General features: G+C 40.7%; 1 protein-coding gene across 2 annotated transcripts in view; it reads left to right on the top strand.

Annotated features, from left to right (window-relative positions):
* Positions 1-12,508, top strand: part of NUP93 (nucleoporin 93) — a 151,990-nt gene that overhangs the window by 133,174 nt on the left and 6,308 nt on the right. For both annotated transcript variants that reach the window (XM_019535628.1, XM_019535629.1), the window contains exons 13-21: positions 892-1,083; positions 1,351-1,477; positions 1,569-1,641; positions 2,039-2,083; positions 3,769-3,885; positions 4,531-4,649; positions 6,765-6,882; positions 7,262-7,345; positions 9,143-9,271. In XM_019535628.1, the coding sequence (XP_019391173.1) occupies positions 892-1,083; positions 1,351-1,477; positions 1,569-1,641; positions 2,039-2,083; positions 3,769-3,885; positions 4,531-4,649; positions 6,765-6,882; positions 7,262-7,345; positions 9,143-9,271 (1,004 nt within the window). The remainder of the gene's footprint in view (positions 1-891; positions 1,084-1,350; positions 1,478-1,568; positions 1,642-2,038; positions 2,084-3,768; positions 3,886-4,530; positions 4,650-6,764; positions 6,883-7,261; positions 7,346-9,142; positions 9,272-12,508) is intronic.

Raw genomic sequence — 12,508 nt, 5'->3', positions numbered from 1 at the left:
ATAATAGGTGTTTGACTTCTAGTGTATGATTTGGTTTTTTTCTGGTTCTAAGATGGCAACCCCCCCCCCCAAAAGGAGTATTTCTGGTGGGGAAGAGGAGGGACTTCTGGTGGCAAATATCAGGGGTTAAGGGTAGGACTTCTGGTCCCAAAAGCCAGCCAGGGGCCGAGGTACCTGTCAAGGGATGGGGCTACCCATACGGGCCTCGATAGCTTACCCAAACCTTGTTAAGCGGCCTTCCGCCTGAAATAATTGCCCGCCCCTGTGCTAAGCTCTTCCAGTTTAGCTGCCACTACCTGAAATTGAGAAAAGAAAATAGGAATCCCGTCCTTTTTCAGGCATGCCTTTCTTTCCAGTGTTTTTCTCTTCTTGTAAATAACTAAATGAGAAGCCCTTTAAGAAACCAGCCTCAATATGGCAGGAGCTTAACCTCAGTAATTATGTTTCCTTCCACTTTGAAGAGTGAGGGAGGCATAAAAAACTGCCATTGGTGCAGATGAATGTAAGGAGTTCTGAGTAGGTAACTTTTTGCACAATTATGAATGATAACATAAGGGTCAACGGAGACTGTTAGTGTGACCAGGATGAGGGGTCATCATCAAGAACACACACACATGTATGTGTACATGCACACACACACTAAAAAGAGGACTCCTTTCATTTGTTCCCCTGTATCTCCTGAATACACTTCTATGATGTAGCCTGTCATGATATGTTTGCAAGGGAACAATTAGAGATAAGCCACCAATTAGATTTCTGTTTTGTCTTTCATCCTTACTTTTCATTTGCACTAAGTAAACAGTGATGATGTATTGTGACCCCAATCACCCACCCTCATTGGTCTTCAGGAGCAGAATCGTCTTCATTAGTGCACATGTGTCTTTTCTTTAGGTGAATCACATTTTGCAGTGAATCAACAGCCATTTCTCTACTTCCAAGTCTTATTCTTGACAGCACAGTTTGAAGCTGCAGTTGCTTTTCTTTTTCGGACGGAGCGCTTGCGTTGTCATGCTGTTCATGTTGCTTTGGTTCTATTTGAGTTAAAGCTCCTCCTCAAATCTTCTGGGCAGAGTGCACAGCTATGTAAGTCCTTCATATTTACTTTACAATGAGAGGTTTGTCTGTCTTGGCCTGATTTTTAACTCTCTAGAGACTTCAGACACACACCCATCATCTGATTTGCAGTATGTCAGTAGTCTCTAAGGGTTAACCATTTAGGGTTATTGATATCTTTGCTCACTCTGTGAATGTCTTTGAAATCTGGCTATGACCTTTAGTTAATTTAGAACAGTGCCAGATGTCTGATGGTAAGGAATATTGTTTTGATCTGTGTTATTTCCGATATCACAGTGAGTCATGAGGCTGGTGACCCTCCTGGCATCCGGCGCCTTAATTTTGTCCGCCTTTTGATGCTTTACACACGTAAGTTTGAGTCAACAGACCCCAGAGAAGCCCTGCAGTATTTTTACTTTCTCAGGTAGGAGCTATGACTCAGCTGTAGAATTTTATGCTATAAAATAATTTTTAAAACTGTGACATGCTTTTTCTTTTCTATTTTAATTTTACAGGAACGAGAAGGATAGCCAAGGAGAAAATATGTTCTTGCGTTGTGTTAGTGAGCTAGTAATTGAAAGCAGAGAGGTATCTTTAGCTGTCTTCTTCTTTCCTTGCTAATGCTGAAATCTACCCTGTTAGAAAATGCCATTTCAAAGTATGCAAACTATTTCAACATTACTTAAGTCCTAAGAGCTATGACTGTCTTTTCTTTTTTCACTCTGTATGTGTGCTGTTTCAGTAACACAGAAATCCAGTTCTCATAAAGGCCACATGGCCATCTGCATAGTGTTGGATTAATGCAGTATCAGATGTGTTTACATTTGGGTTATTTTAAATAATTATTTGCTTTAATTGAGATCTTTGTTTTGTGATATACGTAGATTTGCAGCTTCATACTATTAGCAAGTATGCAGTTGTATTTATGTAAGTGATTTAATATTCTTCCCTTTTTTCCCCCTCTGTGAATGGGTCACATGTACAGTTTGATATGATTCTTGGGAAGGTGGAGAATGATGGCAGTAGAAAGGTAAGTTGGTAGATATTTGCATACAGATACATGCTGGGTGCTTTTTCCCATTAAACTCACATTTATGAGTGAGGCTTTTCTGCAATTTATTAGCCAAGCTAGTATTTTTATGGCATGTCTGCTTCTGCTCCAATCACCCAATATTTTTCAAAATTATTAGTCATTTGCCTCAGCGTGAAGTAGTGATAGTTGGCAAGAAAAAAGCAAATTACCATGGGCCAGGGTTAACAAAATAAGCTTTGTCCTCTGAAAGTGGACAGTATATATCTAAAGTAACAAAAACTTAGTTTGGAATCTTGTCTGTATAGAATTCAGTAGCACCATTCTAATAGCCTTCCAAGAGGCCAGGATTTCATCTACAGTGTATGAGAGTTGTGATGTATTTAATTGGATCGACTGTATAGTTGGAAGAGGTTAGACAATCTTTCGAGCATAAACTACCTTTCCTCAGGTCTCTACATTATGTAATAAACTGTATGGTCTTAGTAGATGGGAGATCTGTTCATTAAAGAAGGCTTCCCTAGTAAGGTAGTGTACGGAACTTCCTTGCTTTCCATCAAAAGAAATGTATTGCAGCCTGTTGCAAATCTTTGCAGTTAAGAAAATAAGAGCAACTGAGTGATTGATCTTGATTCTACTGTAAAAAGTTATATTCTGAAACTAGAACATATGAACAGACAGACAAAAGACAGAAGAAACTTTTGAGAGAGCGGTGTATATAGTTCTGGGTAACTAATGCAAAGAGCCTGTTCACTGAAGCCCCATTTTTCTTTATGCCTCTCAGTTTGGAAGATGAAATGTTTTCAGATCTCAAATGATCTTGCCCAAGCAGTGCTTGCCCAGGCAAATGGCTTTGTTAAAAGTATTTCTGGTTACTGGCAAGGGTTTTCCTCTGGACATTTCTCACCTATTGTGTTTGTTTTAATCTAAAATCAGTGAGTGAGTTTTCAATTTCATTTTTGCAGTAGCCTTTACAACTTATTTTTCTTTTTATAATGGTATGTTTGAGGGATTTGGAGCATTTCAGGTTATTTATACCTGTAGCAGTGAGTCCAGTTTTCTTAATTTTGCTTGATTTCCTTTGAAATATAATCATGTTCATTATTTCCTATAGTATAATGACTGCAGCAATGGTGCTTGTGTAAAGGAGACTTTCTGGAGATTTCATTTTAATGTGTATTATATAAAGGAGATCACGCAAGACATTTTTCATAATATTTTTACTTTTTCCCTTGTGTGTGTGAGTATACACACGTGTTTAATTCTAATAGCACTTCCCTTCTGTTTGTTATCATAAAAATGTCTGTAACTACATACAACCTATCAAAAGCCACCAAAACACTGAAGTCTTGTGTTTCATTCTTTTCTCCAGTGGTGTGTCATCAGTAAATTAAAATAGTTCAGAATTTGACCTGTTATCTGGGTTATTATGAATAAATTAGGAACAGCAGATGTCTCAGTGCTGACTCCTGATAAAGAGACCTTCTCCCAGAAGAACTCTTACTATTTTTAACTTGGCCTTTTTATTTATTCCCATGGAAATGTACAGGCCATTCTAACCATAATCTAACATGCAAAATATTCATTGTCTAGACAGAATATTCCAGGAATTGTAAAGTAATTTTGATTTCTGATTTTTTTTTTTTTTTTTTTGGTCCCCTTCTTTATTTGCTTTGTCTCATCAGCCTGGAGTCATAGACAAGTTTACTAGTGACACAAAGCTTATCATTAACAAAGTTGCTTCAGTGGCAGAAAATAAAGGCTTGTTTGAAGAAGCTGCAAAACTTTATGACCTTGCAAAGGTAAATATGTTCCAATAGTTGCCATATGCATGCACCTATTTCATCATCTTATTTTAAAAATATCAGCTTCGATTAGAAGGTTATTTTAATTTCAGAACTTGAACAGACTTTGTAATATTAGGAACTAATTCCTCCTCGTCTTAGCTGTTGCATTGATTTTACTGAGATGATTTAGGACCTGGACCTGACTTTCCAACCCATACTGGGATTTATCTATGTGGCACTTTTTCAACTAGTTGTTCCCATGAATGGCAGTATTCTGGCCAGCAAAGTAGTTTACACTGCGTATGTTCTTCAGAATTAATTGCAAAGCATTTAGAAATAGGCAAAGAACAAGTGATCTTTTATTGTAATAAAAGTGTTTTTTTATTTTGAAATTTATCCTAAGCCAAAAGGAATAGTGCAATAAATGTGGCTTAACAGGAATTTGAGAGCTGTATGAAATTCTGATTTTTTTCCTTATTACAATGAGCAACATATTGCTACTAGCTAATAGGTGATCATTTGATACCTACTCTTGACTCAGTGAAAAGGTGTCTCTGGAGGCGGTCAACACTGCAGGATCACAAAGCACTGGCTTGCTTTGTGAAGGTATAATAGTCAGGCCCTGTAACATTCCCTTTCCTTTAATGCATTTTTTAACAGAATCCAGACAAGGTTTTAGAACTGATGAATAAATTACTCAGCCCCATGGTGCCACAGATCAGCAGTCCCCAGTCGAATAAAGAGAGGCTGAAGAACATGGCACATTCCATTGCAGAGAGGTAAGACCTACTGGGGAAAGATCTTGGAGACCACAAGATGACTAGAGCATACCTAACCATTCTAGATCAGGGCTCAAATATCTCTGACAGTTCCGTGGGAGTTTCTTGACCTTGTCCATACTGGTCTGAGCTGTCCTGAGTGATTTTTTCAGCAGAAAAGGAGTCAGAATTTGCTCTGTCCTGCTTTTCATTAGTTATATTATAAAAATGGAAGATGTAATCTTGAGTTCCTGGTCAGATGAATTTTTCAGAAGCAAGAAATATTATCCTTGACCAGAACAAAAAATGATTGTGCAAAATTGCTAATGATGAAGATGTAGAGATAATCTAGTTAACAATAAATGCAAACAGGTTTACATCTAAAAGATGATTATTAGCAAAAATGTATAGACACGGGACAAACTGGTTGCCATAGAGGACACTGACTTTAAGTTTAATTCCAGGTGAGCTATAAAAGTAGGAATCGCTGTGAGATGATTGAATGTAACAGAAGTATTGGGAGTATAGTGCTCTGAAAACTTTGTTTTCTAAAAACAGAGTTGTCCCGTTGTTTTATTTGAATAGAGATGGATAAAAAAAAGTAACATGTTTAAATTCAGAACTGATCACAGGTAGTTTTACGCAAGGCTGACAGTAGAATTTGCTGCTGTAAGATGTTATTGAGGTAAAGAGCCTTTTGGATATTGAAATTTTGTATGAGCAATAAGAAAGTGATTTGTGTTTAATAGAGAGTGCTAACTAGGATAAACATTTATAAGGGTTATTAACCATCTTGTTTTACCAGTGGCTGGGGTAAGACAGAATTGGCATGTTATTGGAAAATAGTTTTAATATAGGATTCTTACATCTTTGTTTGCAGTATCTGGTACTAATTGCTGTCAGAGACAGGATGTTATGCTTGGTCCCATTCCTGTGCTTTACTAAAGTCTTGGTACTTTTCATGGAATAAATAAATCAACCAAGAAAGTCTTCAAGCAACTTTAAAAGTGAAAAACAGATAAATGATGCACTGATTTATAGTCCAGTGTCTTTTGCTTTCCTTATTGGTCAGGGATGTTTTTAGGTTACCATTTCAATCTGTTTAACTTCTATATAGCACAGGTTAAAATGGAGTGAAAATTAGCACTGTATTGGCTTGGCAGGATGTATCGTTCAGCTCCACAGTTCAAGCTGCTGCAGAACCTGCACTGGGCATTAAAATAACTTGCTTTAGTGTCTGTGAGGGAGTTTGCTAAGTATTGCTGTTTGACAGTAGTACTTTACAGCCACGCCACGAATAGTTAGATTTTGCCTTTCTTTTCACTCCTCACTCCTCCATACTTAGTTCTTATTTAGCCTCAAAGAGTCTGACTAGATTACGTTCTTCTCCTTCCCCAATTGCATGGGTTTTTCTTCATTAATTGTACTGTGGACAGTGCTTTAGTGATGCAGCAATTTATGTCAGTAAGTCTTGTTTTCTTTGGGTATTCTCACATTATTTGACAAGAACAGAAGAGATACTGTACAGAATTGGGGTCTATACTGATACTGGCATCATGGCTAAAGCAGCAGAGGGTGATTTAAAGTGTATATACAATACCTGTCTATCTTCACTGCAAGGAGGAAGAAATGCCTTTAAGACCTAGCTGGCCATTGGATCATACTGTAAAGGACAAGAGGACTGGTCACCTTTTAATTAATCTCCTGGCTAGTGTAATCAGTATGCATATTCATAATCCTTTTTAAAGTCATGCTGAGATTTTTGCCTGATTATCCTAAAGCAGTAAGTTGCACTGGTAAGTCATCTGCTGTGTAGAGAGCAGAGATGCTCGTACATCACCTGTCCTTCAAAAAATAGGAGTCCATTTCCATCAAATGAATATGGAAATGCTAGGCGTATAAAGGTAAGCAAACATTTCATTTGAGAGACATAAAAGTGGGAGTGAAAATGAATAGTGAGTAAAAGAGAACATGACCATCAATTCTGCCTTCTACTTAAGATAAATGAAAAACGTCCTTTGTATTTTAGATGTCTTCTTTCCTTTTGCTTGGAGTTTGAGCTTCCAGAGAATTGAAAGCATTTATATAAGTGGTTGCTATTTTGTTTTATAAAATTACAAACATTTTTTCTTTCAGGTATAAAGCTCAAGGGATAAGTGCAAAGAAATCTGTTGATTCTACGTTCTACCTTCTGTTAGACTTGATCACATTTTTTGATGAATATCATGCTGGTCACATTGACAGAGCCTTTGATGTAAGTTTCAAGAGTTCCATTTGAAGTAAAGACTTACTAATGCCCTGAAAACCCAGAGCATTTCATGTAACACCACTTAAAACAAAAATTGCCATGGTATCTTATAGTTAATGAGGTAGAAGATGCTGCAACAATACAGGAATGTAAAAAAATGTTTCCTCCCTGTAATCTCACGATCAGGAAAATCTTTCTTTAGCTAGCATGAACAAAATATCTCAACAAGTTGGTAAGGAAATTAAACCAATAAATAGTATTTTCCCTAATAGAGAAATTGGGTGCATTTCAGATTACATTTCAAAATGACAAACCTGTTACTAACATTTGGCATAGAGATATTATTATTACAACCTCCTTCTATTCTTGCTTTTCCTTTTCAAAGATTATTGAACGTCTAAAGCTTGTACCGCTCAGCCAAGACTGTGTAGAAGAGAGGGTGGCTGCCTTCAGAAATTTCACCGATGAAGTAAGCAGTGCCTTGTGCTTTCAGGTTCTCACTATTTATGTCTTTAATGAAGAAATGCTAATAGACCCCTGTAATCTCACCATTTTAGAGCCTGTGACTGGAAATATTATTGATCAGTTTAGTATTTTTGTTGTATTGTCAAGGATGGATGCACAGTCTTGGTTGCCTCTTCAAAGATATTCTTTGTGGCTTTAGGATCAGTCTAGTATCTTCTTGTCCATTTGTGGATCAGTTAGTGTGCATTTTGAACCTATATCTTTTGAGAGTTCTAACAATGTTCAGAAAATCCATTAATAAATTTCAGCGTTTGAATTGAATTGGGTCTTGCATGCTATGAGTACCCATTCAGACTATGTGTGGGGGGCGCAGGGAAGTAAGTATTTGGGCGGCTTTCCTTCTAAATTAAAGTAGGTGTTACACTAAGAAAGGTCCATCAAAATTGTCATGCTAAGAGCAAAGTTTCTGTGACTTAATTTTGACCTGATATGAAAAGTTAGATATAATTTTATAGTATATTTTAAAGACAATTTTTAATAGGATAATTATTTTTGCCTCAAGTGAACTTGTAAATAATTTGTTTGTGAACGAGTGACATTTCCCTTTTAACTGTAGAATTTATCAATTTCCTGAATAATATATTTTGTAGACAATAGCTGAGAAATCACTGACTCATCAGTGAAATGACTTAGATCCCTGAAAAGTGCAAAAACACCTCAAGAGTTTGACATCTTGGCCCTTTCCTGGAAAATCAAGTCAGCTTTAAAATACTGATCAACATGGAAAAGGAAGGCTTTTACCAACCCTTTTCCCCATAACAATTGGTATTTGGATTCTGAAAAACTGATAGAGAAAAGGGTGATCAAGATGCATCAAATACTTGAATGCAAATGACTGCTATATTCATATCTAGCTCCATGGAACTGTAGCAAAAATTCACACCAGTCATCTTAATTATTGGCAGTGTCAATGTGAATTTTCTGACATGCCTTTGCATATATGTGACCCATCAATAAAGCAACCTTTTTGCTTGCTGGTTTCCAACTAAGAGCCACAGATAGCCTTTGAACATAGCTCAGTATTCAAAGAGAACAGTATCTGGAGCCTTTTGAAAGTTATCTCTAATGTAGTTCCTGGTTTCTAATACTTTGTGGCCATTGCTTTTGTTGGCCTTTCAAATCCAGTTCAGTGCATCTCATACCAACCTGAAGAATCTGTCCCACTGGTTATTGCCATCTTGGAAATGAATACAGTAGTAGCAGACTGATGAATGTCAGTTTAATGCTGAGGGACTGTGCAAATGTAGAGCACTGCTGTCACTTCTTGGATCTGCTTCTTTGAAGAAATGAATCATAAGTTAGTAAACAGGAACAGGTGTTTCAGTTACATTGTACACTTCTGAAATGTGTAGCTGGAGCATACAGCACCTTCATGAAAAACCTAGAAAATCATCTAAACAATTTAAACAGTTAATCAGTTATTCTGAGGTCATTGATTCCTTTTCTTCTTCCTTCAGCTTTTAAAAAAAAATAAATTATTTGAATATTTGTCAAGAAACAGTATGTGTTGACTGTTTGAGTTGTAGTCTCCTAATGCTCATCTGGAACTTGAAGTCACAAACCTGTATTCAATAATCCAGTTATTTTCAAATCAAGTTAATTATGCAGTGACATTTCTCAGCACACACCTCTGTATAACTAGGTGATGAGGCTCAGTTTTTCGATGTTGTGTATTAACAGCAATAACTGTATAGCTTTTCCCTACCATGTATTTTTGGGTGTTTTTTTTTTCTTCATATAGATCAGGCACAATTTATCTGAAGTCCTTCTGGCAACAATGAATATTTTATTCACCCAGTATAAGAGAATCAAAGGCACGAGCCCGGCGACTCCTGCCAGACCCCAACGGGTAATGGAGGACAGAGATTCGGTATGGTTATAATCCTAGTTATCTGTCTGTGACATTTGCTTTCTTTCATGGTTTCAAGATTTTGGGTCTTAAATGCATGTAATTACAAGCCTCAGCTGGACTCTAGTTTAGGTTTGAGTACTAGACAGCTTGCTTAGAAAAGTGGAACCATAAAGAATTCTCCTTGTTAAGAAAAAGTATCTCTAACACTGCCCTAATTTTAGAAATATATTTGGATTCTGTTCTCCCCATTCACCAAGAAAATATAAGCATCCAGTGACATATTGATCAGAACTTTATTAGACATTAGCCCACAACTAGGTTGTTGATGGAATAGATTTGACGGCTACACCACATAGTCTTAAGGACTAGGGATGTTAATATAATTTTAAAAATTATCTGTTTGACCTCCTCCAGTCATATTGGTGAAACAGTTAAATGATAGCTCATACCTAGATTAGTGACCTCTGGCAGGAATGGCCCTGGCACCAGCCTCTTACATCTTCACTTTGTGCCTGGCACTGTGTGGGCCCCAGGCCACTGGCCGGGCACTGCAGGCAGGGGCCAATAGGTGTAGCTGAGCCACTAGGAGGTGGTGCCCACCCACTAGGGGGCAGGGCTTGGGGCTGGGGCTGCAGATGGAGCAGGGCTGCAGACCTCTCCTTGTGCTCAGATCCCATCACCATGGGGAGGTGCTGGGCCCCCCACAGGGGTCAGGCAGGGCCTTTCCTCCATAGCAGCAAGATTCCCAGCTACTTGGTGGGTTTGCCTGGCCTGTCTACAGTAGTGGGGCCTAGTCATGATGGCTGGCTCCCTGTGCCTCCCACTGCACCTGTGCTGCTGTGGCGCAGACCTGGAAGGCTCCTCACACTGCTGGGTGAGGCCTTCCCCAGCTCACCATGGGGTAAAGGACAGGTCTGGTCCCAGTGGGGCAGCCTCCATCAGATGTGCTGCCTCCTTCCCCTTCCCACCCATGGCACTGGGACCATATGGGGCCTGGCCCAGCCCTGAGGTGGGGCTAGGTGCACAGCTGGCTCAGCCTGAGGAGATGCTGTGGCAGGTGGAGTAGGCAGAGCTGGGTCTGAGGGGTTACTGTTAGTCTCTTGTGCAGTGAGTACATCCCTAGGGCATTTCTGAGGGACAGTAGCTCCAGCTTGGGGGCCCTTTTTGCAGCCCTAATGCTCCCCCTGGGATCCCTGCTATGCTGCCTTGCTGCCCCTCAGGGACACCCAGAGCCTCATGTACAAACATTTGAACTGTGAGGCCCTGAAGAGCAGAGAGCATACAGTGATGATACTGTACAGCTGGGAGGAAGGATCTCCACACGCATATCAGCATGCTTTGCTGGCTCCCTTAGCCTGGCAACATATGGCTGCAGGGCACAGTGCAGCCCTGATTGGCTGACCCAGGCTGCACATGGTTAGAGTCAGCCTGTGTTTCCTGCAGCAAAATAAGGAATGTGAAAGGGGCATGCCCCGCTCCCTGCTGGAGCAACAGAGTCCAGTGAGTGACATGGTGAAAACTGTTGTCCACCATGGACAGGAGGCAGGGGAAGGCAGGGAATATGCAGGGGAACTCTGTTCTCTTCTGAAAGAAGCCTGGGTATGTAGAGATATTTGCTGTCCCAGGAGAAAGTCTCCTGGGAGTAATTTATCCCTGGTTGCTCCAGATTATTTTTTTCTTGGAGCAGTCATTTTTAGTCTGGGAGAAAACTCCCTGAACATCTATACACTCATGGTTTCTCTTGGGAGAGTGGTGACGTTTCCAGGAGAAACTGAATGTCTGTACAAGGCCTTGTAACCAAAACACTGGTCATATACTCCACTGTATTTCATGTCTCATTCAAATGCAGTAGAGAAGCTTTGTCTTGACTTGTAAATGTTCATGTTGATGAGAACCAAATAAAATTTGCTCTCTTCTAAATCTTATTTAATTTTTTTTAATATGATATAAGTGTACCTTTTGTGCTATACAGTCTGTCAGTGTAGCTTATTAAGTAATACTGCCTGGTACCAACAGTTTTAATCTAGATTGGCAGAAGGAAAAATGGTTGTTTAACAGTTGCACTGCCCTTTCACTATTAAGTTGTTCTGTTGTTCAGAAGAGTACTGTAGTTTGTACTCACAGAATTGGATTAAGACCATAGAGATGCCAGTGTTACCCCTGAATTGCCTTGCTTTTAAGTCTTTTTCTTCTCCTGTAGCACGTTCTTGGTGCTTCACAGTGCTGTGCCTGGACTACAGGTTCTGCCTTCTGCCATCTCCATGGATGATATAATTTTAGCAGGTCCCATCACAGTGTGAATAGAACAGTTATGGCTGTCCAGCTGATCATTGATAAGTTCAGCTGTTTGCTAACAGGGTTTTGCATAGAAGGAGCCCAGTGTAGTTGTTGAACATCTTGTAGAGCAGTCTAAAGTCAGCCTCTGGGATGCGAGCTGTGGAGAGCTGCTGATTTACTTTGCTTGTTTTAAAGCAGGGGTGGGCAAAATATGGCCTGCAGGCTGGATCCGGCCTTCTGTCCAGCCCACGGGGCCCCTAAAAAATTTAGAAAATTAATATTTATCTGCCCTTGGTTCCTGTCAAAAATGACCCCAGGCAAGGAAGGAGCCCGGGGAAAAGCTGAGCGTGGGTGGGGGCAAAGTGGCCCCTCACTTGCCCTGTGGCTGGCACCCTGCACTGCAGCCACTCACAGCCCTCATGAGGCTGTCTGTGCCCTGTGGGCTGAGTGGCTGCAACAGGGAGCACCAGCCACAGGGCAGAGGAGGGCTGCTCCTCCCCTCCTCCCCCCTGCGCTCAGCTTTTCCCTCGGCTCCTTCCTGGCGCAGAGGAAAGTGGACCTTCAGCCACCCCGTGGCTGGTGCCCCTGCTGGAGCCACTCGCAGCCCATGCAGGGCTGTCCTGAGCAGGCACAGGCAGCCCCAGGTGGGCTACGAGCAGCTGCAACGCTAGGCAGGGGCTGGATGAGGGGCTATTTTTCCTCCTGTTCCCCCTCCCCCCGCACTCAGTACCACCTTGTAACCTGACCCCGCTGCCAGCCTGGGGTGCGTGCTGGCTCTAGCCTTGCCCGTCAGGGCTGTGTGTGGCAACAGCTTGCCACGCCAGGCAGTAGGGGGAAAGTGACCCCTTGCTCACCCTCTAGCTGGCACTCAGCACTGCAGCCACTCACAGCCCTCATGAGGCTGCCTGAGCCCTGTGGGCTGAGTGGCTGCAGCAGGGAGCACCAGCCACGGGGCAGAGGAGGGGCCACTTTTCCCCA

Source organism: Crocodylus porosus, unplaced genomic scaffold, assembly GCF_001723895.1.
Source record: "Crocodylus porosus isolate Cpor-Errol unplaced genomic scaffold, CroPor_comp1, whole genome shotgun sequence".
NCBI lineage: Eukaryota > Metazoa > Chordata > Crocodylia > Crocodylidae > Crocodylus > Crocodylus porosus.
Note: the sequence above shows the minus strand (reverse complement) of the source record. Positions and strands in the feature narration are given on the sequence as shown.